Consider the following 23449-nt stretch of genomic DNA (forward strand, 5'->3'; position numbering starts at 1 on the left):
GAAATAAAATCATAATGAATCAAGAAAAAATATAACTTGATCGTTTTAATAGGTGTTTTTCATTCCTACCGATATTTAGAATAGTACTCCTATTTTATATTTATGGATTTTTTTTTATTTTTATGAATAGGTAGTAACTTGACAAGTCACAACTTAATTTCTTTTAAATCATACGTATATGAGTACACACATCGGATCTCCTCCACACTTGCACCCATCCAACACAAATTTAGGCTAATTCTAAAAAATAAATATAATGGTCCAAAAAAGTTTATAAAGATTTTTGAATTGATATATATCTAGCGGTGCATGTTGTGAATTTATATATTCTGATAAAGTGATTATATATAGACTCGTAACCAAGAAGTTTGTAGTCTTGTAGATGAAAAATCAACGATTGTATAGTTGTACAATATCACTTGTTATGAATTAGGAAATTTGTTCTTCGATTTACAAATATTCAACTAGGGGGAACTCTCTAGGCAACTTGCAAATTCAAAGCCAGCTAACAGAAAACCAACAATATGAAAAACCTTCTCTCATCAAATTATTTTGAATCAACATTTACAAACACCTTCTCATCAAATGGAAATGGCTTGATACTAGATTGAAACAAAAAAAAACAAATACCTTCTCACATCAATTCACACCATAACTCTATTCTATTCAAAAGGGTACATTAAAAAAATCTCATCTACATACAGTTGATATCCTCCCACATTTTGGTGCAAAATTAAGCTATGATCTCATCTATCTTGCACTCCCTAAGTCCAACTTCCATTTTCCCACCATCCACTCGAACAATATCACAACATTCACATCTATCAATCTGCAACAAGAATCAAACAAACTAACATAAGATTACCATTTGAAACCACACACAAATTCAACTAAGAATCAATTTGATTTTTATACCTGGAGGCGTTTTTTCTTTGGTGAAATCACTTTAATCTTAGTAATACAATCAGCAGGGTGGTTGCCAGCGGAGGAACAAGGAGGCAAGCCCCGGGGGCGGGCGCGTTTATAGGTTGTCACAATGTGATGTGGTGAAGCGGTCTTGGAGACGGATTGAAGGAAGAAGAAATGAGGCTTTTCACAAGAGTCGTTGGACTGCGGGCGCGTGTTGAACGTGTAGAAAGGGTGTTCCTTGCCACTCGCCCACGGGGTGAACGTTTCGATGGGCATTTGAAGATAGCTTCGTGGCATTATTCTCTCGTATATTTGTGCGGAGTAACCCCACGACACGGAGATAGACCAGTTGGTCTTCTTGTGGTAGCAGATGGTCTGCTGAAGTAGCCGGGACTGGTCAGCGTCGGCCGCCTTCATGAGGTGGCGTGAGGATTGCATGCGATCCATGGAAGGGAATATGGGATCCATTGCGTCGAAGTGATGGAAGGTCATCACAGGAGCTTTGGGATGGGCTGATAGATAGCCTGAGAAGTCTCCATGTAAATCTACCTGCAAAATTTAATCACTGTTACGCCCCTCTTGGTATGCTGGAACTGGAATGGAATGACATTCCTACCTCCATTCAATTCTTTTACTTGGTAAATATTTTTGTTAGGAATTACCATTCCTGTTCGAATGGCCATTCCATTCCGCATGGGAATACTCATTCCATCCATTTAACTAACGAATGGCCATTCCATTTTCCTTTTTTCTTATTTAAAATTTTAACAAAATTATATAAATATTATTTTATATTATATTTAAATTTAATATCATCACAATTTTATAATAAATTTAAAATTTTTTAATAATTGAAAATTCCACACACACACTACACACTACACGCACTACACACACTACACACACTTCACACACTACACGCACTACACACACTACACACACTACACACATTTCACACACTATTTGTAGTTATCAAACATAGGGTGTGAAGTGCGTGTAGTGTGTGAAGTGCGTGTAGTGTGTGAAATATGTGAAATGTGTGTAGTATGTGTAATGTGTGAAATGTGTGTAGTGCTTTTTTTTTGATAGAATCAACATATTAATTATTCATATTTCATTCCATTCCATTTCTATATTAATTTATAGTTATCAAACATTGGAATGGAATCAATCAAGGAATAACAATTCCTTTCCTTGTGCTTACCAAGCATAAGAATGGAATGGAATTGTCATTCCATTCACACCTTCATTCTATTCCATCTCCACTCCATTCCCTCCTCATTCTATTTCATCATACCAAGAAGCTCCTTACTGTATTATAATATATACATTCTTTATCAGTATATAATTGTACTTAAACTACTTTAACAACCATGAAATAGTCATCAATTGATCATTTTAAAATTATTATTCTCTCATGTCCTAATAAATGTCACATATTTGATCCACGCAAGTTTTAAAAAATGGTTTTACTTTGTAAAAAATGAATAAAATTGTAGAATCTTATAATATCGTCGAAAAACTATATTATTCATATAATATTATCATATATATTGGATACTTCCTATGTCCCATATTAGGAGTCACTTTGACTTTTCAGTACTCGTTTTATAAAAATGATACTAATAAATAGTTAAAGTGATGAAATGGTAAAGTAAGAAAGAATAAAGTGGGGCGAAGGGAGTATTTTGTATAAATTATAATGCAAAACCCTTTGTATAAATTATAATACAAAAACCCTATCATCCGGAAAATTCTTATTTTAATATTTTGAATAATGAATTTACTCCCTCCATCCAATTTTATGAGTCCCGGTTTATCACTTTTGGATGTCTCATTTTAAATATTCCATAAATGGTAATAGATATCACGTGGAACACTCACATTTTATTATAAACTATAGTACATGTTCACAATCAGATTTATTTGTTGCGGGATAACTGCAAACATATCTAAACTTCATAAAATTTTCGAGTACGTATTGCCGAACAAACTAGAATCATATTTAACATGATGGGATCGTCCAAATGAGATTGTCCATTTCCATATTCAATTTGGTGATTCCATTATAGTGTGTAGTAAATAAAAGTGATTAGTGATAGATCCAATCATCCAAATCATATTTGACATGATTGAATCGTCCAACATGAGATTGTCCTATTCCAAATTTGGTTGATCTCTTATCCATATATAATTCAAAACCGTTAAACAAAAACAAAACAAATCAAACTAACCTGGTGAATCCCTTTATGAGGAGTGAGGCTGACTCCAACATCAGCAATGCACGCCATACTAATCCAATCAGCAGACCAGCCACCGGCATACCTAATCAGGCACCTATCCATGTCCCTCACCAGCGCCGCCGCCAGCGGGTAGCTCATCACGATCCCGCCGCCGCCAAACGCCTGGTCGAACGAGTACCAGAAGTTGGATATCACGCTCTCCGAGTGCCACCCAAGATAATAGTACTTATTATGATCATACTCCGCCAGCACATCCACCACGTTTTCCACGAACACCACCGTGTCGTCGTCCCCCATCACCACCCACCTCACCCCCTCCCGCTCCTCCCTCAGCAGCTCCACCAGCCCATGCACCATCCGCGGCATCAGCTCGAACCGCGGCTTCGTCTCCCGGAATAGCTCCGAGATATTGTCCACTATTTTGTACGGAGGGGCCGTCTTGGGCCAAGGGAGGAGCTCTGGAGGCGGGGCCCGGTCCAGGATCACGTACCCGCGGGTCTTGTTGGGCCGCCACCACGCCTCCAGGTAGCCCCTCCGGTGGGGCCACGTTGGGACGGACCCCATCATGCCGAACGCTATGTGGCTAAGGTTGGTTCGATGGTGGTTTTCATCGGCCTGCGGGGGCGGTGGGACCCATCTGGTGGATAGGAGTTGGTGGGGTTTTTGGGTGGTGACCATCAAATTGAGGAATAGGCCTATGACTACGAGGGTTTTCCATAAGGTGCAGCTTGTTAAGAAATTTTTTAAATATGGAGAAGCCATTATTTTGATTTGTGTTGGAGTTATTAGTTTTACGTTTATAAGAGTTAGTAGTGATTATTTCATTTTGGAACGCATTGATTTGTCAACTCTATTGGGATTTCTTTTGATTAAGGCGTATATCACAATCACATGGCTCTGACCAATACTTTTCTGGCAATGTTAATCCAGGAAAAAAAATTAAGTGCCCGCCATGGAAGAAAAAGTATAATAAGGAAACGTGTATTAGTTTATAATCGGTTTGGCAGAAATTGAGTCAAATATTGTGCAACTTGAATATGGTAAATCGAACTATTTAATAGGGTCTTCTCTTTGGTTGTAAGTCTATAATTCAAAAAGAAGGGTGTCAATTTGGGAGTGATTGAAAATGATTTCATGTACTATAATTTTGTCATAAAATACTAATTAATGGTCAATCAAATTAAATAACACCAAAACTCAAACTCAATTATTCATATCTTTATATGATCTTTCTAATTCTATTTCTTTTGATTCATTGTTAACCTTGGTCTTAAAATTACTAACCTTTCAAATTGTGCAAATTTCCCATGACAATTCTCTTTGTCCATGGTTTAAATCGACATGTCATTTTTAATCCGATGTATAGGCCAGTTGAATCTAGACGTGACCTAAAATGGACAAGTAATCGCATTGACTCTCTCAAACTTTCGAAGAAAGAAAAAGGAAGAGAAGAGGGTGCAAATACATATTCTCCTCTATTTTCCATCAAAGAGAATTCATCATTCCTGGACTCAATCTGCCAAATCTGTTGTAGTGTTATGTAGCTATGTGATCTACGCATTGATTAAAAATAAATAGGGAAGGAATAGAATAATTAAAAATGAATAAGAAGGAAAAGATTCTTCATCTAAAATCTCTGTTTCATTAAAATACTACACAACTCACGACACCCCAATAATATTTGAGAAATATATGAATTATATTATAAATAGCAAATTATATTAAAATATTTGTTTTGACCAGAAACACAGTTAAGAGAATATCAATCAATCGAATAAACACGTTGGAACATGGTTAACGTGGAATCATGTGTATATGCGTAATATACGGGTGTATGTATATATCCATGAAATTTTGTGTAATAAAAAATGGATCGAGTTATAGATAAACCTGTTTTTATGTTATATTTTGAGTCATCCACGACACACCTCTCTTTTTTGGGTTGTCGATCGGATGAAGTGGAGGAGCTCGAGGAACTGAAGCCCAATTTGGGGCAATCGATATTTCGTCCTCAATAATTATGTTGTGCAATATAATACACGCATACATGATGTCTATATAAGCACTTTCTTGAACAAAAACACATTGAATCTTTGATGATTGTGAAATAGTTTGTTGAATGTCAAATGCATATTCTACGTCTATACACGCAGCCTATACAGGCAGCCTGACTTCTATGCAAATAGAGCTATTTTGGGCTTGTTTAGGCAAAAAAAAACGACTTCACGAATGTCGACCACCTTGGATAGGTGTCACTGATGAGATAGTACCTCATATTATAGCGAATGTGAATTGTATCAATAGAGCTCTAACGTTTAAAATGTCATTGGAGATGTTAGAGTAGTTGAGGACATTTATATCATTGTTGGATGGGTTCACCAAAAATGTATGCAAATCTAGAGCCAGTGCGTAGACTGCTTCTAGTACAATCATTGGATGAGAGCCTTTATGACCGGCATATGTCCTTTCTATGTTATTGGAAAATTTTTCCAATGACAAAGCATGCAATGATGCAATCAATGTTGTCAAGCATGTCGGGGAAATTGTGGTGTGCTTCGTGAAGATGGTGCAGTTATTGCCAGTCATGGGTTGTGGGCGCCCTCATGTATTCATGTAATCTACACATATTGCATCGCAAATTCCCCTACAAAGATCATTTTATCATTCTCAAACAATAGCACAATATATGGTCTCGCAATGTGAAAGTACTGGTTGAACATATCAAAATTTATGTTGGCCGGTTTGCCAATTCATTTTTTTTAATAACAAAATTTTGAGATATTCATATTTACGCCCAGTATATATGCATCAGTGCACCACACATGTCACTGAATAACCGCGGGGGGGGGAGGGCACGTAGCGTGATGTCCGCCCCTCTTCGTTTGCTAAAGAGACACAGCGTGTTCTGCAATGGTCCCGTCCTAGGTTACGTGATCGCGCGAATGTTCTTGGAATTAGCATTAGCATTGTCTAAATATCAAGTAATGTTAAGTTAGGTCTCTTTGCATCGCCTCAATTAGATTCCTTCATTGCATTGGAATAATTTAGAATGTATATTGTGCTTAATTGTATGATAATGATTATTTCAGCCCAACATAAGGATAGCATGGGCTGGTTTTGTTAGTTAATACTAGAACCCTATTGTTGAACCCAACTAGCGAAATAAGAAAACGAAACCATTTGTTTAATTAGAAATTTAATTAACATTAGGTAATCACCAAATAAGGCAGCAATGGACATATTCATGACTCTAATGGTTGGTGCCTAAAGAAGTGGTGGTGGCTGTTTAATTAGAAATTTAGAATGTATATTTGCTTAATCACTAACTAATTGTTCGGTGACCAAATCAAAAGGAAAATTTAATACTAGTACTAACAATTTAAGTTAGAAGCTCAATTAATTTCTTTTTCAAAATCCAGATGCGTGCTTTTCGTTTCTAATTAAACAATGAATTCGTGATATTAAAATTTTGATAATAATATCATGTAACTTTCAAAAAAAGTTTTATTTTTTCCATGAACTTCAAACTTGGCAAATAAGATTATAAATTTCAAAGTATAATATTTTTAATTAATAAAAATAATTAAAAATAATAGTAATTTTATTTCTTAAAATCACCCGTATTCAACCCTAACCCAACCCGAAATCATCGGGTTCTTATTGGGTCGACCCGCAATGACCCGAACCTAATAAAACTTGACCCAAACCCATTAATTTCGTGTCGGATTATTATGTCGTGTTAAAAATGGCCATCCATACTTTTGATAGTTGATGTTTTATTATATTTTTCCTTCAACCATATATTTTTAATAGGTCAACATTCTTCATATGTGTCAATAATTTTTCAATTATTAATGGAATGAACCCATTACTATGTGAATTAACATTATATATTCCATTCTTCTCTAAAAAATAAGCCCATAAATGCGTAGTTCGGAAAACTGAAACATTGAAATGACAAAGAAAGTTCCCTAAAACAAGAAAAAGGAATTGGCAAATAAACTTGTTCACATTAGTTTGCCTTGGGCAAGACATGAAAATCCCAAGTAACGAATAAGCCTAATATATTGTTGATAACGTGAAATGTGTCTATTTTACAACCGATTTTTGTGACCAAGACAGAGAAAACTATATGGTATGGATTTTATCCCGTTATTCAAGACGTTGATTCAAAAATACCTCATTGTTTAAGTAATAACCATTAGTACCAAACGTATCGTTTTCAAGAATAAAATATTTCATAACTTTTTTAACAATCAAAATATTAATTTAACAATAAAAATTACTTATCTATGTAGCAATGTACATTTGATATATACTCCCTCCGTCCGCGAATAGGAGTTCCTTTTTTTTCATTTTAGTCTGTCTCCCGGTTCACTTTTACTAACTCATTTTACTCACATTTCATTTAAATCTAAGTGGAACGCATATTTCACTAACTTTTTTACATCCATTTTTCTTAACATTTTTTAAAATCTGTGCCGCCAACAAATGGGACTCCTAATGGCAGACGGAAGAAATACTACGGAGAAGTGTTTGCTTATTGATTTTGTGTCAATCATGGGGTCATTACTATATTTTGACTAATCAATTGAGTATTTTATTGTTAGTGTACTCTGTAAACGAAAGGAAAATTTATGGCCGTAAATAAATTAATTTTAAAGTTATATTGCAAACTAATTTAACTCTAAGGTATTTTTGTTTTAAGATGTACCCACTGGATAAGAAATTGAAACCTTCTAACACAATAAGGGGCTGTTTGGTAGCTATGTTACAAATTTTCATGACCCGTGTTTTGTATCCGGCCTGGACAAAGTCCACTTAAAAAGCCTATGTTTCAAGTAACAATGTAACTACCCATTTGCATAGGTTACATATCTAGTCAACCTAGTTAGTTTTAGAAAAATACAATTTTACCCATCAATTCTATGTATAGCCATATATATACACACTATATTTATACAAATACATACTTTAATTATATTTCAATATAACAAATAATGATTAATGTAATTAATGATGTGCAATAATAAAAAATAAACTATATAATTATTCATATAATTAATGTACGGTGAGAAATGCTAAACTATGGTATTCTTGGGTATATTTAATTACACAAAATATAGGCAAAACACATCCTTAAGTCCTTGTACTTTTATATTCGATATATTACAATCCTTATTTGAATGGAACCGTTAACTTTTCCGTTATAAAATAACACATTATATATTAATTATTTGAATATATTCCACCTAATATCCTAGTTGGAAAATATGAACATAACATAAAAAAAAGATCCGTCGTCCGCTCCTCCGCCCAAATCCGCCGCCCCCACGGCTTCTCCGTCCTCGTCACCGGCGCCACGGCTTCGTTGGCTCCCAAATATATCATTGGAACCAAATATAAATTAATATTCGAATTTCAAATAATCAAACAACAAATTTCTTTTAACGATTTGGAATTCTTTAGTTTTTTTGTTTTTGTTTTTATCTTTTTTTTATATTTATGTTATTTTCATATTTTCCAACTAGGATATTAGGTGAAATATATTTAAATAATTAACATATGATGTGTTATTTTATAACGGAAAAGTTAACGGTTCCGTTAAATAAGGATTGGAATATATCGATTATAAAAGCACAAGGACTTACTAAAATGAAAAAATTGTATAAGGACCTTGTAAAATAAACAATCAAAGTACAATGACTTAAGGATATGTTTTGCCTAAAATATATAATAAAAATAAAAGTAACAAATATAGTTATGGTCATATTTATTTAATTTCTCATTTTTAGCATTTTTACGTAATAAGAAATGGTATGCTTGAATATTTTCATATAAATAAATTTATATAATAAAAAATAAAAATAAAATATTTAAGTTATGATTATATTTATTATGTACTCCATTTTTAGAATTTTATATAATAAGAAATGGTATGCTTGGATATTTTTCATCGTCAACAAATTGCCAAAACCACTCAAAATTAAGGCAACATGGGATATTTTAATCATTAAATTAAATTAATGAGGATAATTTTGACAATTCTAATTTTTATCTTTATTTGTAACTTGTTGTGCCAAACATCTAAATAGGATAACTCACAATTATCCTTAGCTACCAAACACTCAATCAAGATAAATTAACTAATCGAAACTATGATAACTATCACTATTTGTATCATGTCTAGTCGAAACATAACATAGCTATCAAATGATGCCTCAAGTGTTGCAATTCCTTCGGCTATCAAATCTCTGAAGTCTTATCTCAAACGTGTTAGAGGAAGTGTTTGCGTCCAAGTATGTCTCATTGAGAAATATTTTTATGAATTACTTGTTTTATATGAATTAATATTCATCGAACTCAGAATATTAAGATAAGATTTGGCCCCTAAATTGGGGTAGTAAAATTAGGTGGCTTTCCCTCACTATCTCTCTGCAACGCCATTGATGGCAGCACTCAAGTATATGTGTATCCCTTCATTCACCCATCCAAATCACAACATCCAAAGCTCATTGTGTTTGGTTTATTAATAGGAACACCAACACCCATACATTGTTCATTGTTGAGACTGAAATTGAATATATATGGAGATAGAAATATCAGCTGCTCCAGAGCTTCGCGGTGGAGCGGCTGTGTTCCTAGCTTGGGAGGACTTGACGGCGCTGCTCCCAAACTCCGGAAACGGCCCCACCAGAAGGCTCATCAATGCCTTAACAGGTTATGCCCTTCCCGGCCGAATCATGGCTGTTATGGGCCCTTCCGCCTCCGGCAAGTCCACTTTTCTAGATGCTCTTGCAGGTATCTCTCTACATTTCTTGCATAGATTGCACGTTTCTGTAATGACTCGAATCCTCAACCTAAATAGTTGAATGAATGTGTTAGCAACTTGATTGTGTTTGTCGTCTTGCATATTTTGTTTTATGACCTATTTGTGGGAGACTAAACTTGCTATTGTTTTTATTGAAAAATTTAACAAAAGATTTCAACTTATATCTATAAGAAAACATGAATATTATCACCTCAAAATTTTTGTTAAGTTCAACTGAAACCATGCATTAAGCTTTCTGCTCTGTCCAATCAAAATAGGTTGAAATTTTTGTTGTCAGTCCATATTCTGGAAACTTTTTCTCCTTTTCTTTTAATTTGTCATTTATGTACTCTACTAGTACATTATTTCTACTATTTTTCTAATTCTGTCTTACTTTACTAATTACTTCCTCCGTCATTAAAATGTTGTCCAATTTTGTCATTTTGGTCCATCCATGAAATGTTGTCCAGTTTTTTTTTTTTGGTAAATGAATCTCACTTTCCACTAACTCATTACACTCGCATTCTATTATAAAACTAATACATAAATGTGGGGCCTACATTCCACTAACCTTTTCCATCCACTTTTCTTCACATTTCTTAAAACCCGTGCCGAGTCAAACATGGATAACATTTTGCGGATGGAGGGAGTATATGTTAAAACTCATGTCATCCCCAAATGGCTTATTTAGGAGGTTGTATTATATAATATCCTAACACCCATAATTGTATTTAATTTAACTTTGACATAATGCATAGTATTAATTAAATAGAAAGTCTACCATGCTTGTAGTATTATTTATTGATAATTGACACTAATAGAGTACTACGGGTAAGTAAAAATATATGCTACAATTATCTAATAGTGGGACATAAAATCAAGTAATTGTTCATAACAAATTCTGGAAAAGCAAGGCATGTGCTAATAGGCATGAGCAGGTAAAATATCTAGCATACTGAACATATTAACTATTCAACGCTATTCTATTTATTTATTTGTCCGACGCTTTAAAGAAGCATTTAATATGCTTTCTATTAACGGTTGACAGTCACATGATATGCACTCATTTTTTGGAATTTATATTTTATAGTACTCTGTTTTAATAATCTTAATTAATTGAACAAGATATATAAACGTGGTAATCAGTAGTCGATTTTAATGGAGTAGCTAACTTTTGCATGTGTATTATGTTGAATTTTGGCTCTCTTTTTATTAAAGATGGAGTCCTGCCAAATTAATTCTGTCAAATACTCAAATGGTCCATTTACTTTATTTTATTATATTTGAACCCTCTTTTTTATATTATGGCATCATTATCATTTAATCCACTGCTTTTAATTGATTTTTGTAAAACTGTGAATATATATTTTGATTGCGAAATATTAAATTATTAATAATAGATACTCCCCATGTCCGTGAAATGTTGTCCAATTTTGTCATTTCAGTCCGTCCGTAAAATGTTGTCCACTTTGTTTTTTTCCATTTTTGGTAAATGGACTCTACTTTCCACCAACTCATTACACTCACATTCTATTATAAAACTAATATATAAATATGGGGTCTACATTCCATTAACTTTTCCACTAATTTTTCTTCACATTTCTTAAAACTCGTACCGAGTCAAATATGGACAACATTTTTTGAACGGAGGGAGTAAAAGCGAAATATATAGGATTAGTTTAAAGAAAATTCCAAGTTTGATTCTATAGTGATTTTTCTATCAAAAATTTAATTACATTTTGTATTTGTAACATGTTAAAATAATTAGTATTGGTTCAAAAGTAACACAATAGAAGTGAACAAAATAATACTCCCTCCGTCCCAGTTTAAGAGTCACATTTTGCCATTTAAGTCCGTCCCAGTTTAAGAGTCACATTTAGAATCTACTATATTTGGACATAAAATTTAACCTCATTGTTGATGAAATTTACACTCAAATGTCATTACTTTCGTAAAAATAAAACAAAACAAAATCCTAAACACACAAAAAGTCAAAAGGGTCTCACTTTCCACTACCTCACTTCAATTATTACGCACTTCAACAACCAATATCTCACTTCATTTATTACATACTCCACCAATTTCTTAAAACTGTGTCATAACTAAATCTTACTCTTAAACTGGGACGAAGGGAAGTATTACATGGGAAGGGCATTCATTAATATGATTGAACTTTGAGACAGTTTTGCTTGACCATTTTTGCCGAGTCGAGAAAGACATTCACACTTGTCATATGGCCTTCTGCTGCTGCTGCAACAATTGTTCAAACTTTTTGACACCTTTTGGAGTCGTTTAATTGTGGTGGTTGAATTTGAATTACTATATATGAAGCTTTGCATTAAATATGTATCTAACATAATTTATCGTGCATTTGATATTTGCAGGCAGGCTTTCTGGAAATGTGGTCATGTCTGGGAAAGTTCTTCTCAATGGAAAAATAAAAAAGAGTCTTCACTACGGCAATGTTGTAAGTAATAATATTACTTGTTAAGAGTTGCACAAACCAATAAACAAAAAATTGAATGAGCCATTCATGCAAATAGCTTATTTTTAGTGATTTACTGATTTTATTATTAAATATATATGATCATTTAACATAATTAAATAATGTATAACTCAAGAGGCATACAAGAGGGAGAGATCGGAGTCATGCGGTGCACAGTGTATTGAATTTGTTGTTGGGTATATTAATATATATGAGAAATAAATATGGATAGAATGATTCCTCACAAGGGAATTCTTTGGAATATTGAAGCTATTAATTAAGCTTTATTATTTGAGTAGACAGAACCAATTAATTCTTAGTATGGGTAGTTGAATTCTCAGAAATCGGTTGCAAGTTGCAACATCTTAAATGTTGTGCAGTAATACTAAATTGCGGGGTCTCTGATGATTCAACAAATATTTAAATCCATTGATCAATATATGTCTAACTGTTAGCATAATTGTGCCTCCATATTTATTTTTACTTTGTGGTAATTTTTCTATAAAATAAAGTTGTTTGGGTAAGCCAAGGTAATAAAAAGACTGCATCATACACAATTAAAAATTCAATGGAGTATAAAAGATTAAAGAAAAGGATGTAATTCCAGTAGCATTTAAGATGTTAATTTCCAAAACCATGGTTGAGAAAAAGTCATCTCAAATACTCTTAACAAACGAACTATTATTAAAGTATTGCAAGTGTAAAATAAAAGTTTATTTTCTGCTGAGTTCTCAAATTGACTTATAATTTCATTTCAAAATAGAACTTAAGTTAATTTGATTTCAATTCATACTCTTTTCGAATTAATGCATATGAATTTATCTTTCCATAACTGTTGATATGGCTTTTTATTTGACTGGAGTGACTAACCATCCAGCTTGTGAACAAATACCGAATTTCAATATTTTTAGGGCCCCATATAGTGTAAATAGTAATTCTACAACCTCTACTATAAAGTAAAGATAAAATTTACCCTCCAAAACTAAAACATACCATTGAAATTGTATCTGATGTGGCACATCGGCAGCCAAGAAATCGTACGTGGGTGCCACTGTCAGTGAGTAAGGATGTCGTCTATTCGTAACGAAAACGTCATCAATTAGTTGAAAAACATCAATAATATATTGCAAACAAATTCATACTTCATACTTTCTTTCGGTTGATTTTTAAAGTTGAGGGGTGAATCTCGTAAATTTGACCAAACTTCATGCAGGCTTATGTAACGCAAGAAGATGTGCTAATGGGGACTCTAACGGTGAAAGAAAGCATCGCATACTCAGCATCCCTCAGGCTTCAAAGCAGCCTTACAAAGCAAGAGATGGCCGATATCGTACAAAACACCATAGCCGAAATGGGATTGGGAGACTGTGCGGATCACCTCGTTGGAAACTGGCATCTCAGAGGGATCAGCGGCGGCGAGAAGAAGAGGCTCAGCATCGCCCTCGAGATCATAACGCAGCCGCGTCTTCTGTTCCTTGATGAGCCAACCACTGGTCTTGACAGTGCCTCGGCTTTCTTCGTCGTTCAGGCTCTCAGGAGCATAGCACACCGAGGCAGAACCATTATCACCTCCATTCACCAGCCCAGCACTGAGGTTTTCTCTCTCTTTGATGATCTCTTGCTGCTCTCCTCCGGTGAAACCATCTACTTCGGAGAGGCGGAACCTGCGGTTGAGGTACGAAATCCATCAACATCCATCTCCATAGATATTGATATCATAAAAGAATCCTCATATATCTAGGGTAAAACTTCAAATTTGTTATATGACTAATTTATTGCACTTCGCAATTTAGTTTACATGGGCTTAGAACATTATCGTTTAGTTGTCCATGTCGTCACAGTAATACACCTCTGTACTACTATTCATCCATACCACCAACTCGGCATCACATTTGTAAGTTCTACTATTAGTAGTACAACTAAATTAGGCCAATATTGCTTCTTCACCATGAAAGTGGCTAGTAGTACTTATATGTTTTGAAGATTAATTTGGCTACTATCAAAATGATAGTTTATCAGTATTGACTCAACTGTTTATTTACTGATGCTACTGCAGTTCTTTGCTGAGGCCGGATTCCCATGTCCCCAGATGCGAAGCCCTTCTGATCATTATCTTCGTTGTATTAACTCAGACTTCGATTACGTAAACACTGCATTGATGGGATCACAGAGAATAAGAGTAATTTTTGGGCCTCTTTACTCTTACTTTGCTTTACCATTCTACACACTAATACATACAACTTTCTCTCGCAGAATATAGAAGATGGGATCTCTCCCAATTTAACAACAACAGAGATCAGAGCGAGGCTTCTACACAAATACCAAAATTCGAAACTCACAGAAAGAGTCCGAGCTAAGATCAGAGAATTTTGTGTTACTGTGAGTGTTTGAAAACTAGATATATGTCATTGGGATAATGCAAGTATATATATATATGAGTGATTATACTTTTATACATACTGACTGCAGGAAGGATTTTGTTATGAGGAAAGTAGAGGGAGTCAAGCAACGTGGCGTAAGCAACTTAGAACATTGACAAAGCGTTCCTTCACAAACATGTGTAGAGATTTTGGGTATTACTGGCTGCGTATTGTTATCTATATAGTGGTGTCTCTTTGTGTGGGCTCAGTCTTCCATGACGTTGGATCCGGTTACCATGCCATTCTTGCTAGAGGGGCATGTGGTGGATTTGTGTCTGGTTTTATGACATTCATGGCCATTGGAGGCTTCCCATCCTTCATTGAAGAAATTAAGGTAAGTTCACATTTCTAACAACCACAATAAAAAGGTGGGATTTACCAACGAACACAAACCGTCTCAATACCCTTGTCTCAGAAAAATTTACCCCGTCAGAACATTACCGTCAGACATTCCGACACAACGCTATTATTTAAACTTTACCGTATATTTTTAAAAAATGGATGAAAAGTTTACCGATGGTGGCTTCCGTTGTTAATTTTTCCAACATCCATGTCTGTCGGTAAATCAGCCGGAAAATTTGGCAACATAATACCTGTCAGTATTCCGTTGGTAAACCATGATGCATATCAAGTCGTTGGTAAATCCCGTCTTTTTGTAGTGAACATCTCTGCGTTATGCGTTAACCTTCATTTCAAAGGATGATTGAAAAACTAACCGCAAACTCATACCTATTTTGTTATGTAAACAGGTATTTTGCAAAGAAAGGCTCAACGGACATTATGGTGTAGGAGTGTTCATACTATCTAACTTCATCTCTTCTTTTCCTTTCTTGGCTGTGATGTCACTGACTTCGGTGTCTATCACATACTCGATGGTGAAGTACCACCCTGGCTTCTCCCACTTCATGTACGCTTTCATCGACCTTCATCTCTCCGTCTCTGTCGTTGAAAGTTGCATGATGGTGGTCGCTGCCCTCGTCCCCAATTTCTTGATGGGCGTTGTTGTCGGCGCAGGTTTCATTGTAAGTACATATAATTCTCTTCTTCGTTCATCGAACCATTCGCCAAAACGCCTAAATCGAACGTCTTGTTTTAGGGCATCATGATGGCTACAGCTGGTTTTTTCCGGCTGCTTCCCGATCTTCCCGTTATATTCTGGAAATATCCCGTCTCCTACATCAACTACATGGCTTGGGGCTTACAAGTAAGATTCATAACCCTAAATTCTCACATATCCTAAAGTGACGATTTTATGAAACGCAGGGGGCCTATAAAAACGACATGATCGGGATGGAGTTCGAGGGTATGGTGGCGGGACAGCCGAAACTAAAGGGGGAATATGTTCTAACCTCGTTGCTCGGGATACCATTAAACCACTCCAAATGGTGGGATTTGGGCGCCGTTGCAGCTATTCTCTTGGCCTACAGACTCCTATTCCTTTTTATTCTTAAGCTGAAGGAGAGAGCTATTCCGGTGTTTCATACTTACTATACAAAGAGGACTCTTCACCATCTCAGACGGCGGCCTTCCTTTCGAAAGGCGCCAGCGCCCTTCTCTTCCAAGAGGCATCACGTTATCCATTCCTTGTCTTCTCAAGAGGGCCTCAATTCTCCACTTCATTCAACCTAGCCAGGCTTTGCTTTGCATTGCTTTGTTTCGTTTACAATATACACTCGCATTTCCACTCTCAGTTAATATTATAGCGATGCATATTATTTTCTTAGTTTGACGAACCTCTATCTAGATTCAATATCTAGTGTTCATATCACTTCTCTACCTGGTAGCTAAATGTATAGGACTTTATATGAATAATTTTTGTTGCAAATTAATTTGTTTTGTCATATAACTCATTGAGATATCAGAAATACATTTCATGTAGTAAGACTTAATAAGAAATGGCCAGTTCAAAATCTGAGTTTGGCGTCATTAACTAGGATGTATAAATTCTGATGAGAGAAATGGTTAATTTTCGCCGATGATAAATGGACGGTGGTAATATGTGATTATTTATGTTGCTTTATTTGAGGCTGATTTTTATCTTTTAATATCTCATTTGCTACTATAGTTGATTTAATAATTTTCTTACTTAGTTATCATTCTCTCTAACTTTAATACGTATTGTGGTAGTTTACCAAAAATCATATGTTTATACAATTGAATTCACTATATCGTTCTTTATAGTTCGACCTAGCTTATTGATATACATTTCTTTAGAAAAATGACCCATTGTACATTTGTACATGAAAGCCCAAGGTTAATCACCATCCTTATCCCCCAACGTTTTCAATTTACGATTAAAATAGTTTGTAAATGTGAATAGTGCAATTTAATATTTGTGACCTGAAGGCTTGCAGGGTTGTGGGAGTCATGGATTGGCGCAGAAAATAAGGGGAATGATAACGTGGCAAAGACTTGGGGCCTTGCCCCAAGAGGGGGTTGTTGATGCCCTAATACACAAGTTTTCTTGTTTTTTATGACATGAAATCACAATATACTTCATATCTCAACCTTACAAACACTTACTATTTTGAGAACACACACACACACACTTTTTCTACGTAATAGTATTGGTTATCACCTAAAAATACATCCACCAACCCCCACCAAATATTTTCTTAAAATGTGCTAAAAAAAACTTTGTATAGTTCTCGTAGACGGACGGACTATTTTCTTGCACGGTTAGAACATAAATTTAAACATTTATCTAACATCAAAACTCAATGCAGTTTGAAGTTCATTCTTTGTCTTAATTCCTCCCTTGTTACAAATTTGTTCATCGGAAGTTGGAATTGTAACTCAAACAACATAAAACCTCAAACTCGGTGACATTGACTCCAAACCCGACTAAATTACCCAACCATCAGACTTCAAATGGCTACACGAGGATGAAACAATAGGCTCCTTCAAAACCCCTCACTCAAATTTTGATTTTGAATAGATGTTTAAATCTCAACTCCAAACTCAGACAAAAATGGTAACTAACTTCAACAACCCAAAAGATTATGACAATGTTAATGCACTTTAAAGATTGGATCTAATTTGCTACAAGATCCAAAATTGGGGTTTAAATTGCAATTATCTCAATATAATCATAATTTTTAGTAAAAGCTTGGGCAAAAGGTTGCACACACAACCCGAAATTTCAGCGTCCTATAAGCATAAAAAACCTAACGCCAGATCTGAATTAGGCAGACACAAAACAACCAACCACGGACATAATGTGGAATTAATCAGCAAATGTGAAAATCCTTTAATACTTCCAATTTAGTTACTAAGTCTTACACTATTCCATACATGATTAATCCACGTTATGTAGCTAGGAGCTCAGAAAGTAAATAACAAAAAGAGGTAATTTTGAAAATGGCACATACACGAGTACACGCACCTCTATGTATAACCGCGTAGGCCAACCAAACACCGGGTGTATCAGTGTTTGAAGCTCTTCACTTCAAGTTGAATCAAACCGAGCTGCAAAGAACAAGTAACAAGATTGTCATGCATATTAAAATCATCACCACTTGCTCATCTCGTCCTCATTTTCAATTTTGTCTTAACCTTTTCAATCATAGTTGACCATCTTACTAATCTACATCGCCCTTTTAGTTAGCATAACATAATTACATTCGCTATGATAATATGCAAATGAACATTTTCAAACTTACGAATAATTACAGATTATTGTCCCTTTGGACAATTGGAACGATACATAGAAGATTAGCATGACTCAAGGATGACACACCTAAATCGAGAAATGGTTAGAATAAATACAAATTATTGTAACTTTTTCTAAAATTGAATCTGACATGGAACGAATCCATCAGAGTGACATCGTTTTACTTGTGCAATTTATTTTTAAAAAAGGTTCTTGATAGCTAGCACACAAATTTTGGAATATTTTGATTTTGCACACAAACTTTGGATATAGGGAATAAATGCACAAGCTTAAATATAATTGCAAATTTTCAACTTTGGTCAAGAGGATCCGACACGGATTGAAAATTGAAAATTGAAAATTTGGAAACGACACGGATTTTAGAAATTAGTAAAGTGGGAGGGAGATAGAAAAAAAAAGTGGTTGAAGTATTGTTAGTTGAGAATAAAGCACACCTCACTAGAAATGAAGAATTACCAAAAATGTAAGTGTGCTAATTCTAGGGGACGAACCAAAATGGCAAAAGTGGACAATTTTATTTTGGGACTGAGGGAGTGTATTGAAGCAAAACTGAATCATTTTGGACCAAAAAGACTATCAACTTGAAAGTAACATATGTATAAATCACAGCCCACCAACAAGTCAGTGCTCCAAGGCAAGGATGCAGGACATGCAAGACCCACCCTTGAAGCTATATATGTATATCTACAAACCTAATTGGACTCTACAGAATGGTTTCACACGAGTGTGGTTCATGCAGTTAGGAAAAGACTCAGTAAGATATATGACCCAAGTAGTTTCATGAATGAAACACCACCAACCTCAGAGCATGCTCAAGCTTAACCAGACATTTCAGCAGCTTCGTCAATATTACTATTTTCTTCTTTTATCACTTTGAACATAGGGGACATTCGAGTAATATTCCTTGGACTACCTGTAATCACAAAGAAAGCTTTTATCATGTAGGGTTCACCAAGCATCCCCACCTCTCCTTTACTTTTAACACAATAAGAGGGCCAAACTGCAACAATTTTACTGAAAAATACCATCTTCATGGTTCTAATTTTTCAAGATTTAATCCTTTCCTTTCTTATCCCTATGGCCCTCCATTCTAAGAAGAGATAATTAAGATTTAGGCAATGTAATCACCATACAGAAATGAGCTTTAATTGTGCAGCTACCTAGCAAAGTAAAAGAAATCAAAGTGGAATTGCAGATATTCTGAAAGGATGACATGCTAGGAAGAATAAAATATGTCAAGCCACTTTTGTACAGATAAAGATGACACAATAGTTAATAAAGGAGCTGAAGCTTTGAATTTATGAAAAAATGGTGAAAGGGCATATCATTCCCATCGGTTGCCACTTCATCCTTTAATCCACCCACAATGGGAAAGGCAAAAGATTTTGAGTTTTGTCTATAAGGAAAGCTAAGCTCAAAACTAAAACTGTTAGTCAAGTTGTCAACAGAAATGAGAAAATACAACAAAATCTAAATCAAGTTATCATTCCCAATCATTTGACAAATATGGGAACCAATTTTTATCCAATAGTTTTCTCAGTGGACACACCATTCTCAACTCTGTCATCAAAACTTTGATATGGAACTTCAACCATAGGTCTCGGACAAGGACGGTCACCAAAGTCTTCAGGAAACCTTTCAAAGTCAGGACCGAAATTGAACTTAACAGCACAAGGTGGTTGGTTAGGGAGGGTGTACATGGAAGCAGCAGGATAGTAACGACCACCATAGAGATCCGTGAAAGCAACCCCTTGGCATATACCATTTTTGAAATATGATATCTCACTCCCTGCATATAAAATGCAACTGTTTAAATGAATACCAGAATAACTGCAAACAAAAATGTAACACAAATTTCGAGCCACAGCCCACGACTACACTACAGTACTGCATACATTTAAGCCAAAAGGTATTATTAGTTGAAGTGTCCAGGAAAAATGTTGATTTATTAAAAAAAGGAAGTACACACTTATTTGGCTTTTGTTGTGATGTAAGCACTTCAACCTCATTTTTTCCGACTGCAGCACCGCTAACATTCATTTGAAATGGATAGTTCTCATGCATTACAAAATTACAATACAAGACGTATCACTCTTTTGCTAATGGCTTTGAGCCTTGATGTCTAGCTAAAAAGACCATTCTAGGCTTTTCTCTAAAAGAGCAAAGCTGTAAACGTGCCCAGCACCTCTGAATAGGGACATAATGAAACAAACTAGATTTCTCTACAAAAGAGCCCTTCATTACACATGAACTTCCAAAAAAAGGCATATATATGTGCCAATTTGCAGTGGAGAGGCATTCTAGACATGATTCACATCAAAAGGATGTAGAGGGCATCAGGCATTCCATTTCTTATTGCTAATTAAATTGCACTCCAAATAGAACACACAAGTTGCTATCACTTTAAAGGTTTTTCTGCTTCCAAAATAAGATTTTAAACACCGGATTCCAACAAACTAGTTATACTAAGAACTTCAAAGTGATTGAACCAGATAGAAAACAAGGCATCAAATGCAATAACTAGAATTTCCTAATTGCTATCTTAACAGACATTTAGCCAGGCAATTTACAAATCAACAATGAAACAAGAAGTTGATATCACATGACAAACACCATAATTATTTATTTTATGCTCCATATAAGGACCACTTTACATCAAGGGTGATGCGGAGGATATATAAAGAAGAAATGGTATATCTTCATTCACCCAGCATTTAGCAAAACACTATGATAGGGAGCTCTAATCATTACCAATTTCCTAGTCCTAGTTCACCAGATTCTATAGGACACCTAATATGAGACGTTACCCCCACAAAAAAAATTAACCGGATAGCAGAATGACCATTGAGTAAACAATAACTTTCACCATCCTATTACCTAAACCTCTAAGTATGTTCACTAAACCAATCAAAGATGCACATTGGAGTACAAGCCTACATCAGCACACCAGGCAGAAAGCTAAATCAATTTTACACACATTTAAGTAAAATGGAACAAAATACACTCATGTCAACAATCATTCTCGAGAAAAATGTACTTGTGCAGCTTAAAACCATGAAGTACTAACCAGGCACAACTTTTAGTGCATCCTCCTTAGCATTGGGGGCACAAATGTAGCGCTGCCCCTTGTGCCAAACCAACCGCGGAGGGTCAGGCGCATACGACATTCCATCAGGTAAATTGATATAGAAACCTATAACATCTCCTTCCTTGTAACCTTCATCCGCATACTTATCTCTCAAGGCCTTGTGCACCTTACTTCCATCAATATCCCTATAACCAAAGCTATTAGCATCGTATCCAACTGGGGCCTGCAGGTCCCCTTTCTCAGTCGACCACCCCAGCCTCGTGTGCCCTGTCTCTCCCAAATGCACAACTCTAATCTCAAAATACCACGCGCCTTCGGTCACGCCCCTCGTAGCCCTAACCATCCTGTACCCCTTTGTGCTGCTTGCACTCATTCTATCCTCACTCAGCTCAACCTTCTCCGCCTTGTAAACCTTCGAGAGGCAGATGTCGAGCTCCGGGACATCGTCGTTTTTGTCGGGAAACCTAGGGATTGGAGATATGAACACTCTATCTTCAGCCAAGGCGGCCCCGTTCACAGGATTTTTGGAATTGTGGTTGCCATTGGAGGCTTGCTTTGCCTTCTTCTTCCCTTTCCTAGTGGTGGTGGTCCACACGTCCTTGCTCTTCTTCTTCGATTTTTTGCCGGACGATTTGGGGGCGAGGGGCTTCCCGTCCTGTGGCGGAGGGGCGGCTGCGTCGGCCGTCGAGGGCGGTTGCGTGATTTCAATTGCGGCGGCGGGGGGTTCCGGCAGGTCGGATAGGTGCTTCTGCTTTTTAGGAGAGGGCTCATGGTCTTCCTCGTCCAATTCGTTGCCCTGGAGTTCCAATTCAGAGGGGAGATTTGGGGAATTGCGCGAATCGGGGAGATCGGGGTCTAGGGCTTGCGGTGGAGTTCCGTAAACGGAAGCTTCTTCAGACGAAACATCTTCGGAGGGGTCTACGGCAGCGGCGTCTGGCTCCTCCTTGATTCCGTTTTCAGGCAATTTGGTGGGGGTTGTGGTGGGTCCTACATCGAGGGCGGCAGCGGGCGAGGGTGGAGAAGGGGAGGCGTTGGTTGCTTCGTCGTCATCCTCTGTGTAGGTGGCCTGAAGGGCATCCATTGGAATTGGAGTGAAAACAAGAGATAAGATAAGAGCAGAGCAGAGCAGAGCAGAGCAATGCACTAAATTATGAGGGAGCGTGCGAAACCTCTGATGTACTTAATTTATAGTCTGAGGCAAATTTCTTAAAAGGGGGCCGTTTGACGTCGGAGCGGATCCCTTAGAGTAGGCATGCACAAGGGTCGAAACCCGCCGGTTCAGGGTCATGAACCGGCGGTTCAAGGGTCGGGGAATGTATGAACCTGAACCGGCCTGCCTAGCTCCCGGCGGTTCCGGTTCCGGTTCAAAAAACCGGCGGGTTACGGGGCGGTTTAAAACCGCCGGTTTTCGGCTTGAACCGCCGGTTCCGGGCCGGTTCGACGGTTCGACGAATTGTTTTTTTTTTTTTTTTGCATTTTTCAACTTTTCAATTTTAATCAACTTACATTACACTTTTCAAGTTTGTTTTTTGTATGAAATGTGAGTAAATAAAATTGAAAAAAATACGGATAAAGTTGCAATTTTATTGAAATTGCATGTTTACAAATTACACGTTACAAGTTACAACAATTATAAATTGAAAACATATGGCGGTCTTGAAGTCTTAAACAAAATTTAAATACAAATGAGACTACTAGTGAAGAACTAATTACAAATGACAAGAAACGATGTTGAAGTTCTTAAACGTATAAGTGTATTATATATATACTCTTAACCGGCGAAGAAGATCTTTCTACATAACTAAATTAAGGACACCTTT

General features: G+C 36.1%; 3 protein-coding genes and 1 pseudogene across 5 annotated transcripts; 2 read left to right on the forward strand and 2 right to left on the reverse strand.

Moving 5' to 3' along the window:
• Window positions 1-608: 608 nt before the first annotated feature.
• LOC121760381 lies at window positions 609-3716 on the reverse strand. Its single transcript, XM_042156063.1, has 3 exons — window positions 3144-3716; window positions 916-1458; window positions 609-829 (listed from the first exon to the last, which is right to left on the reverse strand). Exons 1-3 carry the CDS (start codon window positions 3714-3716, stop codon window positions 734-736), a joined length of 1212 nt encoding a protein of 403 aa, XP_042011997.1. The 3' UTR covers window positions 609-733.
• A 5825-nt stretch (window positions 3717-9541) lies between these two features.
• Window positions 9542-16735, forward strand: LOC121761895 (ABC transporter G family member 12-like). Of its 2 annotated transcripts, none has more exons than XM_042157599.1 (9): window positions 9542-9953; window positions 12348-12430; window positions 13662-14123; window positions 14505-14627; window positions 14702-14827; window positions 14918-15202; window positions 15618-15890; window positions 15965-16072; window positions 16111-16274. In XM_042157599.1, exons 1-9 carry the CDS (start codon window positions 9740-9742, stop codon window positions 16111-16113), a joined length of 1677 nt encoding a protein of 558 aa, XP_042013533.1. In that variant the 5' UTR covers window positions 9542-9739; the 3' UTR covers window positions 16114-16274. The 2 variants fall into 2 exon arrangements, with proteins under 2 accessions (XP_042013533.1, XP_042013532.1); XM_042157598.1 differs by having other exon boundaries at window positions 9544-9953; window positions 16132-16735.
• On the reverse strand, window positions 14054-22797 carry LOC121761896 (protein TRAUCO-like). Of its 2 annotated transcripts, XR_006042122.1 has the most exons (5): window positions 21609-22797; window positions 20091-20330; window positions 19342-19454; window positions 18254-18336; window positions 14054-14112 (listed from the first exon to the last, which is right to left on the reverse strand). XR_006042122.1 is itself a non-coding variant. In XM_042157600.1 (4 exons), the coding sequence occupies exons 1-3, from the start codon at window positions 22708-22710 to the stop codon at window positions 19360-19362; spliced, it is 1437 nt and encodes a 478-aa protein (XP_042013534.1). In that variant the 5' UTR covers window positions 22711-22797; the 3' UTR covers window positions 18095-18336; window positions 19342-19359. The 2 variants fall into 2 exon arrangements, 1 of the variants encoding a protein (XP_042013534.1); XM_042157600.1 differs by lacking the exon at window positions 14054-14112 and having other exon boundaries at window positions 18095-18336.
• On the forward strand, window positions 18538-18634 carry LOC121763137 (annotated as a pseudogene).
• Window positions 22798-23449: the final 652 nt, after the last annotated feature.

The sequence above is a fragment of the Salvia splendens genome, chromosome 13, assembly GCF_004379255.2.
Source record: "Salvia splendens isolate huo1 chromosome 13, SspV2, whole genome shotgun sequence".
Lineage (NCBI taxonomy): Eukaryota > Viridiplantae > Streptophyta > Magnoliopsida > Lamiales > Lamiaceae > Salvia > Salvia splendens.

Excerpts from the sequence above, each read along its gene's own strand:
- LOC121760381 (XM_042156063.1), bottom strand. The coding sequence starts at position 3,716 with ATGGGGTCCGTCCCAACGTGGCCCCACCGGAGGGGCTACCTGGAGGCG. Across the intron at positions 1,459-3,143 it reads CTCATAAAGGGATTCACCAG|GTAGATTTACATGGAGACTT; the intron begins GTTAGTTTGATT and ends TAAATTTTGCAG. Across the intron at positions 830-915 it reads CAAAGAAAAAACGCCTCCAG|ATTGATAGATGTGAATGTTG; the intron begins GTATAAAAATCA and ends TTCTTGTTGCAG.
- LOC121761895 (XM_042157598.1), top strand. The coding sequence starts at position 9,740 with ATGGAGATAGAAATATCAGCTGCTCCAGAGCTTCGCGGTGGAGCGGCT. Across the intron at positions 14,124-14,504 it reads AGGCGGAACCTGCGGTTGAG|TTCTTTGCTGAGGCCGGATT; the intron begins GTACGAAATCCA and ends ATGCTACTGCAG. Across the intron at positions 15,891-15,964 it reads TTGTCGGCGCAGGTTTCATT|GGCATCATGATGGCTACAGC; the intron begins GTAAGTACATAT and ends GTCTTGTTTTAG.
- LOC121761896 (XM_042157600.1), bottom strand. The coding sequence starts at position 22,710 with ATGGATGCCCTTCAGGCCACCTACACAGAGGATGACGACGAAGCAACC. Across the intron at positions 20,331-21,608 it reads TGCACTAAAAGTTGTGCCTG|GGAGTGAGATATCATATTTC; the intron begins GTTAGTACTTCA and ends TTTTATATGCAG. Across the intron at positions 19,455-20,090 it reads TGATGACAGAGTTGAGAATG|GTAGTCCAAGGAATATTACT; the intron begins GTGTGTCCACTG and ends TTGTGATTACAG.